Source organism: Nipponia nippon, unplaced genomic scaffold, assembly GCF_047370975.1.
Source record: "Nipponia nippon isolate SJK-2023a ecotype South Korea unplaced genomic scaffold, ASM4737097v1 scaffold_34, whole genome shotgun sequence".
NCBI classification, from domain to species: Eukaryota; Metazoa; Chordata; class Aves; order Pelecaniformes; family Threskiornithidae; genus Nipponia; species Nipponia nippon.
In genome coordinates this window covers 1150559-1170235 of record NW_028262352.1, presented here as the reverse complement: position 1 = coordinate 1170235, position 19677 = coordinate 1150559, and the positions used below count along the sequence as shown (strand labels likewise).

The following is a 19677-nucleotide window of genomic DNA, read 5'->3' as shown; positions in this document are numbered from 1 at the left end:
ACTGCTGGGCCAAACTAATGGAGGAGTGCGTATCTACAGTATCAGGCTGAACAGCCATGCTGCGTTCGAGGGGTTGTTGTTTCCATCCCCTGTACTAAATCTGTTTTTCCTTCTGTTTAGATTAGGTTATGAATTCTAGGTATTGTCATGACTGTAGTGTCTTGTAACGGGGAGCAGATAAGTTCTTGTGACAGTGTTGTTCTCAAACTGGGAAGAAATTCCAACAGTTGATGATTTCAACATCTGGGTTTTTTTGTACAGCATGCCATGTTTTGCATGTATGGGATTTTTTGGATGTTTGAATAAAATATTGACTTCTCTTCTGCTTAGTGATGCCTGTTTATTCTTTTGGTTATAACAAGAATAAGGGTTACCATTGACCATTTTAGAATGTTACTCAATCAGTTGGCTTCTGTGTCTGCTGAACATGTTAATGTGTTATAGTAAAAAAAAAAAACAAAAACCCAAATCAAAAATCCAACAAAGAACCCCCAGACATCTCAAGAAAAATGTTTAATAAAAGGTAGTACTCTGTGCTTTTAAATGAGAAAGCTTTTGTTATAAAAAAATAGGATATGTGTGAAGTACTCTCCCACTTTGCTAGCAGGAATTTTTTTTTATTGTTCTTCATCACTAGTGGCAATGGCTGCAGTAGCTTCCATGTGTTTGCCTTCCATATGAATCATATATTTAAAATGCTGAAGTGTTGCAACATAGTTAAAGAGGAAATCTCAAGGGCAACAGTAGTTTAGGTGGATTAATTTTGCTTAATTTAACATCTACAATTAAACATTTAAATCTAAATTTTTCCCTTTGAATCTCTATATATCTAATGGAAAGAAATACACAGCCACAGAGGGCCATTCATATACCTTGTGTTAGATAAGTATCTTAGAATGAATTGAATCAGCCTCCTAAGGTGCCTAATTAATTCCATTGACTACAAAGGAAGCTGAAGGTGACTGACTGGCAGATAACTTCAAATGCTGAAACAGGGAAGATGAATTCCACCCTTATAGATGGAGATAAATATCTTTAAATAACTAAACATAGATTATACTGAGAGAGAACAAATCCTTTCTGACAATACTAGAGGGTAAAGAAAGTATGGATCAAATAACACAACAGTGACTCTAATTTGGTAATATGATAAGAGACTGGATTTTAAAAGTAGTTATGGAGGAGGGAAAAAAACAAAGAAGTTTCCTCTAGTCTTCTAGTTCCTGAAAGTTGTCTTTGAGTAACTGTTGGTGTTTGGGATCAAGATGAGAGAGGTAGCGTTGAAAATTTACCTGGCCATATATAAGAATATCAATAGCCCAACTGAAGTGCATCTACACCAATGCATGCAGCAGGGGCAACAAACAGGAGGAGCTGGAAGCCATTGTGCAGCAGGAAAACTATGACACAGTTGCCATCACGGAAACATGGTGGGATGACTCGCACAACTGGAGTGCTGCAATGGATGGCTATAAACTCTTCAGAAGGGATAGGCAAGGAAGGAGAGGCGGTGGGGTAGCCTTGTACGTTAGGGACTGTTTTGATTGTCTAGAACTTAATGATGGTGATGATAGAGTCAAGTGTTTATGGGTAAGAATGAGGGGGAAGGCCAACAAGGCAGATATCATGGTGGGAGTCTGACCACCCAACCAGGATGAAGAGGCAGACAAAGTATTCTATAAGCAGCTGGGAGAAGTCTCACGAGCGCTAGCTCTTCTTCTCAAGGGGGACTTCAACTTACCAGATGGCTGCTGGAAATACAATACAGCAGAGAGGAAACAGTCTAGGAGGTTCCTGGAGTGTGTGGGAGATAACTTTGTGACACAGCTGGTGAGGGAGCCAGCTAGGGAAGGTACCCCGCTGGGCCTCTTGTTTGTGAATAGAGAAGGCCAGGTGGGTGATGTGATGGTTGGAGGCTGTCGTGGGCATAGTGATCATGAAATGATAGAGTTTTTGATTCTTGGAGAAGTAAGGAGGGGGGTCAGCAGAACTGCTGCCTTGGACTTTCAGAGGGCAGACTTGGACCTGTTCAGGAGCCTGGTTGACAGAGTCCCTTGGGAGGCAGTCCTGAAGGGCAAAGGAGTCCAGGAAGGCTGGATGTTATTCAAGAAGGAAATCTCAAAGGCACAGGAGCAGGCCGTCCCCATGTGCCGTAAGTCGAGCAGGCGGGGGAGAAGACCGGCCTGGCTGAACAGAGAGCTTTGGCTAGAACTCGGGAATAAAAGGACAGTTTACGACCTTTGGAAGAAGGGGCAGGCAACTCAGGAGGGCTACAAGGATGTCATGAGGTTATGCAGAGAGAAAATTGGAAGGGCCAGAGCCCAGATGGAACTTAAACTGGCTACTGCTGTAAAAGACAACAAAAAATGTTTCTACAAATCATAGAATCATAGAATCTTTAAGGTTGGAAAGGACCTCTGAGACCATCAAGTCCAACCTGTTAACCTAACTGCCTGGTCCACCTCTAAACCATGTCCTCAAGCACTACATCCACACGTTTTTTGAATATTTCCAGAGACTGTGATTGTACCACTTCCCTGGGCAGTCTGTTCTAATGCCTAACCACGCTCTCCATGAAGAAATTTTTCCTAATATCTAATCTAAATCTCCCCTGGCACAACTTGAGCCCATTTCCTCTTGTCCTATCACTTGTTATTTGGGAGAAGAGACCGACCCCCACCTCGCTACAACCTCCTTTCAGGTAGTTGTAGAGAGCAATAAGGTCTCCCCTCAACCTCCTCTTCTCCAAACTAAAGAACCCCAGTTCCCTCAGCCACTCCTCATAGGAATTGTGCTCTAGACCCTTCACCAACTTCGTTGCCCTTCTTTGGACACACTCCAGCACCTCGTTGTCCTTCTTGTAGTGAGGAGCCCAAAACTGAACACAGTACTCAAGGTGCGTCCTCACCAGTGCTGAGTACAGGGGCACTATCACCTCCCTGGTCCTGCTGGCCACACTATTCCTAATACAAGCCAGGATACATTAGCAACAAAAGGAGAGCTAAGGAGAATCTCCATCTTTTTTTGGATGCGGGGGGATACACCCTAAACCAGGGCCCAATCATAATGCTAACTTATATTATTGACCGGAGATTCAAATTTATCTACAAATTTTCATAGAAACCTCTGTCTCCTACAGATACTGGCTCTTATCCTTTCTGTGGTGGGTAGATTCTCCAAGCCATGCCACAGGACAGAGGCTTAAATTGAATTAGGACTGGGGTTTGGGGCATGGTACGCGGGTGAGAGGTCTAGTGGTACCTCTGGATGGAAAGGGTTCTGTGAAGCAGTGATCTGGGACATATGGGCAGGGCAGACTGCTGGAAGTGAGGGCACAGGACTAGCAGGATGGAGTCAGAGAGAGATAATTTTAGTATGAGAAATTTTTGAATGGTGTATTAATGCATTTTCTGTGAACAGAGGACTGAGGAAAGTGGATGCAGATGTGGAAGACAGGCCATTTCAGGGGTATATGGATCTCTGAGAGGTGGGGAGTGGAAGCTGTTATGTGTGAGAAGGGAAGCACTTTCGAATGTATGGAAACTACTCATAATACCTAGCAGGAAAATAACCTTTTCTTTTAACTTCCATGTTGCAAATTAATCTCTACAAACTTGTAGCTTTATTTTAGGAGACATGTTATGCTAAGGGAAACTGAGGAAGAGAATTCAGTAATGTGTTCGTGGTCAGAATGGAGGAGTGTGCCAAAGCTGAGTGGGACTGGCAGGCAGGTGAGAGAGACACAATAGTCTGTCACCCTAAACAAAGGCATGGTTGCTCTGTCCTTTTAACCAGGCTACTTCTGAACGTCCATCTGTGTTTCCAGCTAAGCAGTAGAGATGCTCCCATTTTATCTTTGTGCACTGCCATTGAGTTGTCACAGACAATTCCAGTATTGCTCAGGAGATTTTGTAATCTGTGGGTTGATTGGGAATCCTTGAGTTCATTACTGAGGGAGTTAGTGCTGATGATGTGTGCTATGAGTCCAGTCCGCTACTGACACACCAGCAATGCTGTGGGCAGGAGGAACACCTCAGGCTTATCGTACGTGTTTGCTAAGGGAAAGCTAGAAGGTCAGCTACTTAAGATGGTCTATTCTTGCTTAATGATCTTCCAGACCATATGTAGTTTTCATCAGTAATGCATAGCCCTTGCTTATTTAAATACTGGACTATTTTATTATAGGCTGTTGATATTTAATTCTGTTATTGCATTCAATACCAATAACATTGGTGTGCTGCTTTGGGCCAGCTGCAAAGGTATGATCCAATATTTGTATAGGTGGTGTTGCTGCAAGTGGCAGTCCCACCTTCCCGCTCTGCCAGGTACTATATCTCCTGTCTTAGGAAGTATGATGAGTGCATTCTATTTGTTGGTCACTAGTAAGCAACAGACCATAGTTAAGTGGTTTAATTGCAAAGAATTCAGGCAGATCTCTATCTGTAGCTTCAGTAGGAACTTGAGTGATACTGTTCTCCAGCTTAACCAGTGGAAAAGTAGATTCTGCTGCAAATACTTGTGTAGAGATTTAACTTCACTTTCTACATGTATCAAGGCGAATAAGCTCAACTGCTCCCCTGTTAAAGGAAAATAATGAAGCAGGCCTGAGGTTTAACTGAGTGTGTTTTTTGACTTTGTTGTTGTTTGCTTGCATGAAGAATTTTCATGGCTCTGTGTCGGTGCTCTCAGGGATATTTTTGAAGATGGCTGCCTCTTGCTGATGGTGATCGTTCTGTGGTGTTTTGGAAACTTAAAGAACAAAGTATATGTTTTGACAGTAGCTGAGTGCAAAGCATTCCAAGGTGGGTGGTTTATTAAGATGAGGAGTTGGCACTGAATGGAAGACTCGTATAAACTTCTGAGATCAAGCAGAACATTTCCATTTAATTGTGATCTCCAAAATGACATCAGTACAACTGCTTAAACATATCAACATAAGGCTCAAGATTTTCATTACAATAAAGCATTTCACATGAAAACATTTTAAGCAGCATAACATGCTTAGTATTTGACAAAACATCCTCCAAATATCTGTACAGAATTATTTTGATAAACAATGTTTCTGGAACAAGATCTAACCTTTACAAAATAAAGCACAAAACTCCTTTTTATCAGTGGTTAACAGCTGGTTTTGGTGATGTGTTTGCCATTAAAACTCTAGGAACAAATAATTTTCAAGGGGTGCAAGACCTGGATATGGTTCTATATAACCTATACTTTTAAATGAAGATTCTGCTTCCATGGTTTTGTACATTTATTTGATGGAATATCAGATTACACAGTCATAAAATTCTATTTACTATTTAAAGTAAAATTATAGATGTTATGAAAAAATACCTTTACTACATCAGTGATGCTTTAACTAAAGTGAATATTAAGACTATTAACCAGGAGTTGAAAGTTTTAGTCCCTGATATTGAAAGCACTTCTATACATCCTTAACTTTACACGTAAGGAGTCTCCCTGGCAGCAGAGGGACTATTCTGATGAGCAATGTTAAGTGGGTGCAGAATGTGGGCCAAAGTACTCGGAGAGGTGCAGACGTGTTACACAGAGAAACATTCTCAGCACATAAATAAAATCTGTCTTTTAAGTATGTACATATACTGAAAAGGAGTATTCTTAACTGAAAGGATGTGTTTTCTTTTTCTCTCAATAGCACATGTGTTCCCATTTTGCTCAGAAAGTGCTTATGTATTCTCAGCTAGAGAATTACCTCATCAGCTGTGAATCTAGCATGGACAACAAATCTAAACCAAGAATGTCTTATCAGCAGGCAATATTGAGGGAAGAGAAGGCTGGCAATCATTTCTATATATCTTGTATTAATAAGAAACCTTCTCATAGAGAAGAATAGACTTTTAAATATTTTCAATCCTGATATATATACAATGGTAAAAACTCACATTTTCATGCTTTAGTGAGACACTTTAAAATCCTACCCCAGGCAGCTGTCAGAGTAGCTCCGTCCAGGTCCTAGTAGCTGCCTCACATTCAGCTCTAGTACCAGAAGTTTAAACTCTTGATAGCTGAGCAGTCACAGGAGAGAAAACACAGTTCTACCAGATTTGGAAAGAGAAAGAGTAAGGAATGGATCTTTCTGTTTCCAGAGGCCCAGTAGCTCACCTGTGTCCCAGAACAAGACAAGGCAGTTCATGTTTCCAGTCCCATTAGACCTGTCTTGTACAATTCCTGATGGCAGGGCCCAAGTGCAGTGTCTGTTCCACACAGTCCTCAGTAGTCTAAAAGAAATGTACCCATCACACGGCAAGAGAAAAATAGCCCTTTGGAGCACAGCTGAACCCCTCTCCCCTTGAATAGGTAGAACATCTATCTATTGCACCAGTTTTTCCAACATACTGGGAAGGATCACCAGGGTTGATGCCTTTCACTGTTATATACACTTTTCTGATAAATTCAATGTCTCTGTGGGGAAGGTGACCTGGAGATGGCTGCCCTTGGATGTAGAGCTGGCCCCACTACCAGACCTGATTTCATTCACTAGGAAGATGCTCTCAGAGTCCTGCCCCTGTGAAGAGTCTGAGGTCTCTGAGCTATGCAGTGTCCTTACTGATATGTCAGACTGAGACAAACTTGCGCTGGGGCCTGGAAGCAGCATGCGACCCCCAATGCTGCTTTCACTTAACTCTGGAGGATAAAGCAGTGTTTGTGAGGTGCTGCTGATCTCCCTCAGCTCATGAGAGATGAAGGAGGGTGACTGACTTGATATGGCAGAGGAGGTCCTGTGGCCATTGATGCAGTTGAAATTGTCCCCTGAGTGCTGCCTCCAAGCCCCTCCAATTTGGCAGAAGAGGCATTTGATCTTCTCAATGGCTTTGCTGAACACAGTCTTGCGGAGGAGGATGTAGACCCATGGGTCCAAAATGGGGTTCACTGAGGCAATGTGGATGGCTTGCAGGTCAGGGTTTTGCCTCACATCCCTCACTGATTCTGGATGGTACAGCTGGTTCACAAAGACACAGACCTACCCAAGGAGATGAGGGAGGAGAAAGACACAAATATACAATTACATCAGGAAATCAAAGTTTATATTTCAAAGCAGAGATCTAGATTTGCAACTGCAAGCTACAACAAGAGAAGAGGCTGGCAAGGCCAGGCATCTCGGATTGGCAGCCATGAGTTTATTTTTGGAAATAGCCAAAAAAAAATCAGAGAGATGAATCTGCTGTAAATTGACTTTTGTTACAGGTAGGAAAGGAATGGCTCTTTCTCTCTCCTTCCCCTCATAATTAATCCTTGAACCTTCAACTTTTGGCTGTTGTTTTAAAAACTTCCTTATTAATTGATAGAACCCAGGAGCAAAGATGTAGACCTGTATCCTGCTTTCTTGGTATACCTCAAGTCTTATGCTACCTGCAAAGAGATATTTGACTGAGGAGACCTGGACAATCAGTTCCTCTAGCAAAGGTCTAATAATTGTTTGCTTAGAAACAAATTGAAATCCAGATTATAATCCAAGTATACTAGAAACAAGTATTCTAGTATACTAGAAACAAGTCCAGAGCTGTTGATTCCAAAGTTTAGAAATGCATTTTGCTGACACCTGTCCTTACCGGAATTGTTTGTATACCCTCAACTGTTTGCTTGTTGCAGCATGGTTTGGAAAAAAGAAATTAAAAAAAAAGAAAAGGAAAAGTCCCCCAGCTAGGAGATTTTTAATAGGTCAAAATGATTAGATGATTCCAGCACTGGACTGGAGTGCTTTGCTTTCTCTTACATGAGCCAGCATTTTGGTTCTACTTAGAAAAGCATAAAAATACTGATAAAGTGATCAAGAATTGAAGATGTTGAAGCTGCTGCATGAAGTGACTATTTAATTAGCACTTTTAGTTTATCATGCATGAAATTTAAGACTAATTAGGATCCTGTCTTCTACACAAAAATGTCTCCTTTGGGTTCTTCCTTTGAATCCAAGAGAAAAAAACAGTAACCTAGTCCCTATCCTGGTTTAGGGGCCACTTTTATAAATGCTACTGTGAGTAAGGCACAGTCCAATTCTTTGATATAAATTTTTATCTTTCCAGTGTTGCTGAGGCTGATATCATATGAGTTTATGTTGATCAGTCTCAAATAGCTGCTCTCCATTTTAGCAAGACCTACGCAGTGTCCAATTATAGGAAGGCCTAGGAAAGCCACTGAAAAGAACTGATAATGGAAGATGCTATTTTCTTCAGATTCCTTAAGGTACGTCACTCAAAAGAAATCCCTTAATTATCTTATCTGATACAGTAAAAATCTAGTAGCAAAATTATGAGGTTTTTAAAGTCTTGGCCTTGACTCCTGAAATGAATCAAGTCTTGCCTAGCTAGGAGAAGGTTACAGACAAGGAGGCAGACAAGCATTTAAATAAATTGGAGCCAAACGAGAACAACCCTCTTAAGTCATTTTTATTAGAAGTTTTGCATGTGAAGCCATCCAAGTCTGCTGAAAAATTTCACAATGCTGTTTGGAGAAATTTTCCTGCAGCAGGGCAATGTGGTGACATTCTGCTTGTCAGAATTCAGAGCTTGAATGTGGTCCAAAGCTATCAATGAGGTATGAAGTAAAATAATGTAGAGTCCCTCTTCAGAAGTCCTATGCATACAGTCTCTCTCAAACCACTGACTATCAAATCGATGATTGTCTATATTTTCTTTCTCAGTACTTTTCTCTAGGTTTATGGGTAACAAAAACTGGGAAATATGGGAAAATCTTGAATTTATACAGCAATATAATGATCAGAGTTTTATTCTCAGTTACTTTCCTAATGATTTCTAACACTGCAAATGTCTTTTTGACAACTAATTTATTAAGCTTATTTTTCTGTTAAACCAAACATGCAACTGAAGTACTTCAAAGAGTATTCCTATACATATTGAACTTATTTTTATGTTTTTTTCTTTTATTAAGCTTTACTTGCTTTGAATTTTTTCATTATTTATTTTATATTAGCCTCCTATCCAATGTCCATCACTACATGATTCCACGTATCACTGGCTGAGAGAAGACCAGTCCCTCCAGAGGCCAAAATTTTTAAATATATTGTCCTGGTTTCAGCTGGGATAGAGTTGATTTTTTCTTCCTAGTAGCTGGTGTAGTGCTGTGGTTTGGCTTTAGGATGAGAATAATGTTGATAACACACTGATGTTTTAGTTGTTGCTAAGTAGTGCTTACACTAGTCAAGGACTTTTCAGCTTCCCATGCTCTGCCAGGTGCACAAGAAGCTGGGAGGGGGCACAGCCAGGACAGCTGATCCAGACTGGCCAAAGGGCTATTCCATACCATGTGATGTCATACTCAGTATATAAACTGAGGGGAGTTGGCCAGGGGGCAGCGATCGCTGCTTGGGGATGTGCTGGGCATCGGTCGGCAGGTGGTGAGCAATTGTATCGTGCATCACTTGCTTTGTATATTATTATTGTATTATTACTACTACTACTACTACTACTACTACTACTACTACTATTTCATTTTATTTTACTTCGGTTATTAAACTGTTCTTATCTCAACCCATGAGTTTTCTCCCTTTTACCCTTCCAATTCTCTCCCCCATCCCACTGGGGTGGGGGGAGTGAGTGAACGGCTGTGTGGTGCTTAGTTGCCGGCTGGGGTTAAACCACGACAATATACAGTTTTGCTGGAATTCATTGATTCTTTAAAAATGCACTTAATTAAAATCTCTTGCCGTCTGCTGGTGGCAGGGTGCAGGAAAGCCAGTCTCTCATCTGACTTGACTACATCTTTCCTGAGCGCACCGCCAGGTGGCACGGATGTCCCACGGTCACAGCATCCCACCTCAAAGCCACAGTGCCAGCAGTTCTGCCACCTACCCTGCAGTGACGGGCAACCGCTGCATCTCAGAGGAGGCTAGCAAATGGAAATGGGCAACCAGTGATTAACTTTGCAGGTGGGGAGAAGTTTTGTGACTCAATTTATAAGCTTGTGCAAGTAAAGCTGCTCTTAGTGACACAGGTGCTGAACATGAAATGCAGCAGTCTGGGTTCCTGAACCTGGAAGGCTGAAAAATAAGTTGATGTAACTTTGGCATTGGCTAAACTCTGTTCTTGAAATATCTACTTGGCCATTTGTGTGAGATTTTTTTTTCCCCTCCAAAACTGATAAAAGGTCATAAATATACAAAGGTCAAATTTCCCCAGGGGATTTAACCCGTGCCATAACAACATTTTTTTCCAAATGCTCCTTTTTTTTTTTTCTTCTGTACTGAGATTTCCTTATGCAGGGGCATACACCCTGAAAGTATGTAAATGCTGGTCTATGTATTTGACCAGCTGATCATTGGACAGGTACCCCCTCCAAGAACCAGGAGTCCAAAGGACAGTGTTGTGGGAGTGGAGGCCTTCTAGCAGCTCATACTACAAAATGTAGTCATTACCAGGAAGATTAGAGGTGTGACAGGGAGGGGTATTTGCTGACAAATTCATCCAAATCACAGAACCAGAAGGCACACTTTGAAGATAGCTGAAGTACACAGTCCAACTTTGGAGACCTGTTGGATTTTTTTTGTTTTAAAAAACTTGGAGCTATAGTTACACATCAGTGATTTAATAGTGGCTTTGTTCTTCTGATAAGCAGCATCTGAAATGGAGGTACCTAATTCACCATTCTCTGTCTACCTCGCAGACTTCACGGAAAGACAAAAATGTCTTTAAGCGCTGACTGTGGCTGAAAAGGACAATCTCTATGTAGCTTCTCTCTGGAAGCTACCATGCTGCTGGAAAGTTACGACCTAGTTGCCATTACTGAAACTTGGTGGGACGCATCCCATGACTGGAGTGCGGCTATCGAAGGCTACAGGCTGTTCAGAAGGGACAGGCGAGGTAGGAGGGGCGGAGGCATTGCCCTCTACATCAAGAAATGGATAGAGTGTGAAGAAGTGTCCCTGAAGAATAGCCATGAGCAGGTTGAAAGTTTATGGGTAAGAATTAGAGACCAAGGCAACAAAGGGAACCTCGTGGCTGGGGTCTACTACAGGCCGCCTGATGAAGGGGAGCCTATTGACGAAGCCTTTTTTCTCTCCAACTACAGGAAGCTTCGCACTCACAGGCTCTTGTCCTGATGGGGGATTTCAACCACCCTGACATCTGCTGGGAAAGTAACACGGCAGGCGATAGGCAATCTAGGAGACTCCTGAAATGCATGGAGGACAATTTCCTAAGCCAGGTAATAGATAGCCCTACCAGAGGGGACACAGTACTGGACCTGGTGATCACCAAAGTGAGCTCATTGGTGCTGTCAGGATTGGAGGCAGCCTCGGCTGCAGTGATCACACACTGGTAGAGTTCACAGTCCGGAGAGGTAAGGGTCAGGTGAAGAGTATAGTCAGGACCCTGAATTTTAGGAAAGCAAACTTCCAGCTCTTTAGGGAGTTAATCAACAGGACCCCCGGGAAATGGCCCTCAGGGACAAGGGAGCAGAACAGACCTGGCAGGTCTTCGAGGATGCTTTCCATAGGGCACAAGAGCTCTCGATCCCCAGGTGCAGGAAATCAGGCAAGGAAGGGAAGAGGCCAGCATGGCTGAGCCATGACCTGTGGGTCAAACTAAAGGGCAAGAAGAGATTGCACAGGCAGTGGAAGAAGGGACTGGTATCTTGGGAACAGTACGGGGACACTGCCTGGTTGTGCAAGGATGGGATCAGGAAGGCCAAGGCTCGGCTGGAGCTGAACCTGGCAAGGGATGCAAAGAATAATAAGAAGGGCTTCTACAGGTACGTCAACCAGAAAAGGAAGGTTAAAGAAAGCCTACCCCCTCTGATGAGCAGAAGTGGTGAGCTGGTAACAAAAGACGAGGAGAAGGCTGAGGTACTCAACAACTTCTTTGCCTCAGTCTTCACTGGCAACCTCTCTCCTCACACCTCCCGAGTCAATGGGCCATTTGATGGGGATTGGGGGGCAGAGGTCCTCCCACTGTAAGAGGAGATCAGGTTCACGACCACCTGAGGAACCTGAACGTACATAAGTCTATGGGTCCCAATGAGATGCATCCCAGAGTCCTGAGGGAATTGGCTGATGTAGTTGCCAAGCCACTCTCCATGATATTTGAAAAGTCATGGCAGTCAGGTGAAGTCCCTGGGGACTGGAAAAAGGGAAACATTGCAGCCATTTTTAAAAAGGGTAGAAAGGAGTACCCTGGGAACTACCAACCTGTCAGCCTCACCTCTGTGCCTGGGAAGATCATGGAACAGATCCTCCTAGAAGCTATGCTAAGGCACATAGAGGACAGGGAGGTGATTCAAGACAGCCAGCACGGCTTCACCAAGGGCAAGTCCTGCCTGACCAACCTAGTGGCCTTCTATGATGGAGTAACTGCACTAGTGGACAAGGGAAGAGCTACAGATGTCATCTATCTGGACTTCTGTAAGGCCTTTGACATGGTCCCCCACAATATCCTTCTCTCTAAATTGGAAGGATATGGATTTGATGGGCAGACTGTTCAGTGGATAGGGAATTGGCTGGATGGTCGCATCCAGAGAGTAGTGGTCAACGGCTCGATGCCCAGATGGAGATCAGTGATGAGTGGTGCCCCTCAGGGATCTGTTCTGGGGCCAGTGCTGTTCAATGTCTTCATCAATAACATAGAGAGCGGGATTGAGTGCACCCTCAGCAAGTTTGCAGATGACACCAAGCTAAGTGGTGCAGTCGACATGCCTGAGGGATGGGATGCCATCCAGAGGGACCTGGACAGGCTGGAGAAATGGGCCTGTGTGAACCTCATGAGGTGCAACAAGGCCAAGTGCAGGGTCCTGCATCTGGATTGGGGCAATCCCCGATATCAGTACAAGCTGGTGGATGAAGGGACTGAGAGCAGACCTGCCGAGAAGGACTTGCGGGTACTGGTGGAGGAAAAGCTGGACATGAGCCAGCAATGTGCTCTTGCAGCCCAGAAAGCCAGCCATATCCTGGCCTGCATCAAAAGAAGCGTGGCCAGCAGGTCAAGGGAGGTGATTCTGCCCCTCTACTCTGCCCTGGTGAGACCCCACCTGGAGTACTGCATCCAGCTCTGGGGTCCTCAGCACAGGAAGGACATGGACCTGTTGGAGAGGGTCCAGAGGAGGGCCACAAAAATTATCAGAGGGCTGGAACACCTCCCCTATGAGGAAAGGCTGAAAGAGCTGGGGTTGTTCAGCCTGGAGAAGAGAAGGCTGCAGGGAGACCTTATTGCAGCCTTTCAGTACTTAAAGGGGGCCTAAAAGAAAGATGGGGATAGACTTTTTAACAGGGCCAGTAGCGATAGGACAAGGGGTAATGGTTTTAAACTAAGAGAGGGTAGATTCAGACTAGATATAAGGAAGAAATTTTTTATGATGAGGGCAGTGAAACACTGGAACAGGTTGCCCAGAGAGGTGGTAGATGCCCCATCCTTGGAAACATTCAAGGCCAGGCCGGATGGGGCTCTGAGCAACCTGATCTAGTTGTAGATGTCCCTGCCAATTGCAGGGGGGATGGACCAGATGACCTTTAAAGGTCCCTTCCATCCCAAAGCATTCTATGATTCTAATTGCACGGTGCAGCTTGCTTTATGTTATCTCTATATGTTTTATTTCTTTTTAACAGATAAGGAACACACAGGTAAAAGATTCCTAAAATGGACCTATTTAGTGAAAACTTTGGACTGTACAAAACTGTATCTACTTCCCAGAAAGGTCCCATATTTTTATTAGAAGCCCCCAAAAATGACAAATGCATTTATCAATTCAAACCTATTGCTTGGATTACATCTTAATCGCAATATGGTAAAAAATAATCTGTGTCAGAATGTCAGTTTTATCATTTCTTTACATGCTGGTGAAACAGCATTTACTAATATATCGTCTACAAGAACAGCAAGAGATGTATCCTGTTTTGGCTACAAGTCTTCTGCTGCAGGATGTAGCATAATAAAGGATATTGCCTTGCATCTCCCCTTGGGAGGCAGTCCTGAAGGGCAAAGGAGTCCAGGAAGGCTGGACATTCTTCAAGAAGGAAATCTTAAAGGCACAGGAGCAGGCCATCCCCATGTGCTGAAACACGAGCTGGTGGGGGAGAAGACTGGCCTGGCTGAACAGACAGCTTTGGCTGGAACTCAGGGGAAAAAAAAAAAAAGAGTTTATGACTTTTAGAAGAAAGGGGAGGCAACTCAAGAGGACTACAAGGATGTCCTGAGGTTATGCAGGGAGCAAATTAGAAGGGCCAAAGCCCAGATGGAACTTAAACTGGCTACTGCCATAAAAGACAATAAAAAATGTATCTATAAATACATAAGCAATAAAAGGAGGGCTAAGGAGAATCTCCATCCTTTATTGGATGCAGGGGGAAACATAGTGACAGAGGACAAGGAGAAGGCTGAGGTACTTAATGCCTTCTTTGCCTCAGTCTTTAATAGTCAGACCAGTTGTTCTCAGGGTACCTAGCCCCCTGAGCTGGAAGACAGGGATGGGGAGCAGAATGAAGCCCCCATAATCCAAGGGGAAATGGTTAGTAGCCTGCTACACCACTGTCCTGGTTTCAGCTGGGATAGAGTTAGTTTTCTTCTTAGTAGCTGGTAGAGCGCTGTGTTTTGGATTTAGGATGAGAATAATGTTGATAACGCACTGATGTTTTGGTTCTTGCTGAGCAGAGTTTACACTAGTCAAGGACTTTTCAGCTTCTTGTGCTCTGCCAGGTGCACAAGAAGCTGGGAGGGAGCATAGCTAGGACAGCTGACCCAGACCGGCCAAAGGGCTATTCCATACCATATGACGTCATGCTCAGTATATAAGCTGGGGGAAGAAGAAGGAAGGGGGGGACGTTCGACGTGATGGCGTTTGTCTTCCCAAGTAACCGTTACGCGTGATGGAGCCCTGCTTTCCTGAGGATGGCTGAACACCTGCCTGCCGATGGGAAGTAGTGAATGAATTCCTTGCTTTGCTTTGCTTGCGCGCGCGGCTTTTGCTTTACCCATTAAACTGTCTTTATCTCAACCCATGAGTTTACTCACTTTTACTCTTCCGATTCTCTCCCCCATCCCACTGCGGGGGAGTGAGCGAGCGGCTGTGTGGTGCTTAGTTGCTGGCTGGGGTTAAACCACGACAGTCCTTTTTGGCGCCCAACGTGGGGCTCGAAGGGTTCGAGATAATGACAGATTTAATTGGAATGTGCTAGATCGAAGTTATAGCAGGTATTGCTGTTTAGGTATTAATCGGCAGGCTTCTGTACTTGCCATGGGGCTTGCTTGCCTTACTGTATATTAGAGTCTAGTGCTCGTTAGTGGCTGCTTTTTGCTTTTGCTGCTTGTTGTACTCCTTATCATCTTACTCTGCTGTGCCTGGGAACATTTTGATAACAACAACAGCCATGCGCCTGGGCTGGCAGATGGCCAGGGCATCGCTGCTGTTTCTGTGCTGCTGTACTGGACAGGCTGGAACTCCAGTGTGAACTCAAGTCGAAGGGACTGTGACCTGTGGATGAGTCCATGCGGGAGCAGGACACCTCGAAGCGTCTGTGGATGTGGATAAGCCCATGCCTGAGCAGGTATGTCTCGAAGCATCTGTGGCCATGGTTATGTCTGTGCCGCAGCAGATATACCTCTTGAAGGGATTGTGGCCCAAGGATAAGTCCACGCTGGAGAAGGTACACCTCGAAGCATCTCTGGCTGTGGATAAGTCCATGCTGCAGCAGGTACACCTTGAGGCATCAGTGGCTGTGCATGAGGTCATGCTGGAGCACCTCAAAGCGTGTGGCCATGGGTAAGGCCATGGTGGAGCAAGCTTACTTCTGAAGAGACTGTGGCTGCGGGTAAGGCCATGGTGGAGCAAGTTTACTTCTGAAGAGACTGTGGCTGCAGGCAAGGCCACGCTGGAGCAGGTATATCTGTGAAAGCATTGTGGCCCATGGAAAAGGCCATGTGGGAACAGGTGCACCTCTAAGTGACTGTGGCTGTGGATAAATCCATGCCGCAGCAGGTATACCCCTGGAGAGACTGTGGCTCATAGACAAGGCTCCACTTGGAGCAAGTAAACCCCTAAGGGACTGCAGTCTGTGGATAAGTCCAAGCCGGAGCAGGGGCAAGGGGAGGAGTCCATTGCAGTGTTAAGCCCAATGGTCTGGTCCAAAGGGGCCAGGGGTGGAGATTGTAATGGAAATACCTTTAAATTGTTGTAACCTGGGATTTGAGTTGCATGTTATGGGAATTACTATAGCAAGAACCCCTTATTGCTAGCCAGGCTAGGAGCAAGGGGAGGAGTTCCTTGCAATGTTAAAACCTATAACCTGGCCCAAAGGGGCCAGGGGTGGAGATTGTAATGGAAATACCTTTAAATTGTTGTAACCCATGATCTGAGTTGCATGTTATAGGAATTACCATACCAGGAACCACCTGAACCAATGGAGAAGAAGCCTTACAAGAAGCAGTGCAAGTGCAGCAGTGACCCAACCTGAGCTGGTTTTGGTGCCCGATAACTCCACGCAACACACCACCTCTCCTGTCCTGAGTGACCACCATCACAGATGGAGCCCAAAGTCACGGACTAAATGAACTCAATGGACATTATGTGGACATTTGTGGATATTTATGGACATTTTACAGACATTTTACAGGGGTGGTCCATAAAATAAGTGGGGTGGTGGTTAATGAGGATGTATTGGATAATGTGGGACCTGAGCATGATGTAAATGGTATGGAATAAGGGGTGGATACTGTCCTGGTTTCAGCTGGGATAGAGTTAGTTTTCTTCTTAGTAGCTGGTAGAGCGCTGTGTTTTGGATTTAGGATGAGAATAATGTTGATAACGCACTGATGTTTTGGTTCTTGCTGAGCAGAGTTTACACTAGTCAAGGACTTTTCAGCTTCTTGTGCTCTGCCAGGTGCACAAGAAGCTGGGAGGGAGCATAGCTAGGACAGCTGACCCAGACCGGCCAAAGGGCTATTCCATACCATATGACGTCATGCTCAGTATATAAGCTGGGGGAAGAAGAAGGAAGGGGGGGACGTTCGACGTGATGGCGTTTGTCTTCCCAAGTAACCGTTACGCGTGATGGAGCCCTGCTTTCCTGAGGATGGCTGAACACCTGCCTGCCGATGGGAAGTAGTGAATGAATTCCTTGCTTTGCTTTGCTTGCGCGCGCGGCTTTTGCTTTACCCATTAAACTGTCTTTATCTCAACCCATGAGTTTACTCACTTTTACTCTTCCGATTCTCTCCCCCATCCCACTGCGGGGGAGTGAGCGAGCGGCTGTGTGGTGCTTAGTTGCTGGCTGGGGTTAAACCACGACAACCACTTAGACATACACACAAGTCTATGGGGCTGGATGGGATCCACCCAAGGGTAGTGAGGGAGCTGGTGGAAGTGCTCACCAAGCCACTTTCCATCATCTATCAGCAGTCTTGGTCCACCGGGGAGATCCCAGATGACTGGAAGTTAGCAAATGTGACACCCATCTACAAGAAGGGCCAGAAGGAGGATCCGGGGAACTACAGGCCTGTCAGCCTGACCTCGGTGCCAGGGAAGGTTATGGAGCAGATCATCCTGAGTGCCATCACATGGCACGTACGGGACAACCAGGGGATCAAGCCCAGTCAGCATGGGTTTATGAAAGGCAGATCCTGCTTCACTAACCTGGTCTTCTTCTATGACAAGGTGACCCGCTTAGTGGATGAGGGGAAGGCTGTGGATGTTGTCTGCTTGGACTTTAGTAAGGCCTTTGACACTGTCTCCCACAGCATTCTCCTGGAGAAGCTGGCTGCTCACGGCTTGGACGGGCGTACTCTTTACTGGGTAAAAAAACGGCTGGATGGCCGAGCTCAAAGAGTTGTGGTGAATGGAGTTAAATCCAGTTGGCAGCCAGTCACAAGCGGTGTTCCCCAGGGTTCAGTATTGGGACCAGTTTTGTTTAATACCTTTATCAACGATCTGGATGAGGGGATTGAGTGCACCCTCAGGAAGTTTGCAGATGACACCAAGATGGGTGGAAGTGTTGATTTGTTTGAGGGAAGGAAGGCTCTACAGAGGGATCTGGACAGGCTGGGCCACGGCCAGTTGTATGAGATTAAACAAGGCTAAGTGAGGTTTAACAACGCTGCAGTCTTGGGGAAGAGTGGCTGGAGAGCTGTCCAATGGAAAAGGACCTGGGGGTGTTGGTCGACAGCTGGCTAAATATGAGCCAGCAGTGTGCCCAGGTGGCCAAGGCGGCCAATAGCATCCTGGCTTGTATCAGAAATAGTGTGGCCAGCAGGACTAGGGAAGTGATTGTCGCTCTGTACTCGGCACTGGTGAAACTGCACCTCGAATACTGTGTTTACTTTTGGGTCCCTCACTTCAAGAAAGACATTGAGATGCTGGAGCACATCCAAAGAAGGGCAACAAAGCTGGTGAAGGGTCTAGAGAACAAGTCTTATGAGAAGCGGCTGAGGGAGCTGGGGTTGTTTAGTGTGAAGATTAGGCTGAGGGCAGACCTTATCGCTCTCTACAACTACCTGAAAGGAGGTTTTAGTGAGCTGGGGGTCGATCTCTTCTCCCAAGTATAAGTGATAGGACTAGAGGAAATGTCCTCAAGTTGCACCAGGGGAGGTTTAGATTGGATATTAGGAAAAATTTCTTCACCGAAAGGGTTGTCAAGCATTAGAACAGGCTGCCCAGGGAAATGGTTGAGTCTCCATCCCTGGAGGTATGTTGTGGTTTAACCCCAGCTAGCAAGCAACTAAGCACCACGCAGCTGCTCGCTCACTCCCCCACCAGTGGTATGGGGGAGAGAATCGGAAGGGCAAAAGTGAGAAAACTCGTGGGTTGAGATAAGAACAGTTTAATAACTAAAGTAAAATAAAAATAGAACAGTAGTAATAGTAATAATAAAAATAATAATAAAAACAAGTAATAATAGTACAATAGTAATACAAAGCAAGCGATACTCTCTACAATTGCTCACCACCTGCCGACCGATGCCCAGCCCGTCCCCCAAGCAGCGATCGTTGCCCCTCCCCCGGCCAACTCCCCCCACTCATATCCTGAGCATGACGTCATGTGGTATGGAATAGCCCCTTGGCCAGTCTGGGTCAGCTGTCCTGGCTGTGCCCCCTCCCAGCTTCTTGTGCACCTGGCAGAGCATGGGAAGCTGAAAAGTCCTTGACCAGTGTGAGCGCCACTTAGCAACAGCTTAGCACTACTTAGCAAGAACCAAAACATCAGTGTATCATCGACATTGTTCTCATCCTAAACCCAAAACACAGCCCCATACTGGCTACCAAGAAGAAAATTAACTCTATCCCAGCTGAAACCAGGACAAGGTATTTCAAAGACATGTAGAGGTGATGCTTAGGGACATGGTTTAGTGGTGGACTTGGCAGTGCTAGGTTAACGGTTGGACTTGATGATCTTAAAGGTCTTTTCCAACCTAAACGATTCTATGATCTTCTAAGTAAGTGCCAAGTAAGTGGTATCCATTACTAAGTTAGCTAATCTGATGCTTGAATTTGTGCAATTTGAAATCCTAATTAAAAAAAGAAGCAAACTAGAACAATTCGAATCTCAAAATAATGAATTTGTTACCTTTGTAGCTGTAGAATTCAGGCAACATATCTTAAAAGTATTAGCAGTTTGTTTTTGCAATTGTGTTAAGCAGCACATAGCTCCAAGGTATGTTGAGTTTATGCTCAAGTGAGAGGTACTTGTAGGATCAGAATCATGTGTGCTGTTTGGTGCTTTTCC

The 19677-nt window shown here is 44.8% G+C and overlaps 1 protein-coding gene across 1 annotated transcript in view; it reads right to left on the bottom strand.

Annotated features, from left to right (window-relative positions):
• Positions 1–4916: 4916 nt before the first annotated feature.
• Positions 4917–19677, bottom strand: part of LOC148054084 (prostaglandin E2 receptor EP4 subtype-like) — a 27993-nt gene continuing 13232 nt past the window's right edge. Inside the window, exon 3 of the mRNA XM_087770876.1 lies at positions 4917–6985. Within this exon, the coding sequence (XP_087627002.1) occupies positions 6395–6985 (591 nt within the window). The 3' untranslated portion in view covers positions 4917–6394. The remainder of the gene's footprint in view (positions 6986–19677) is intronic.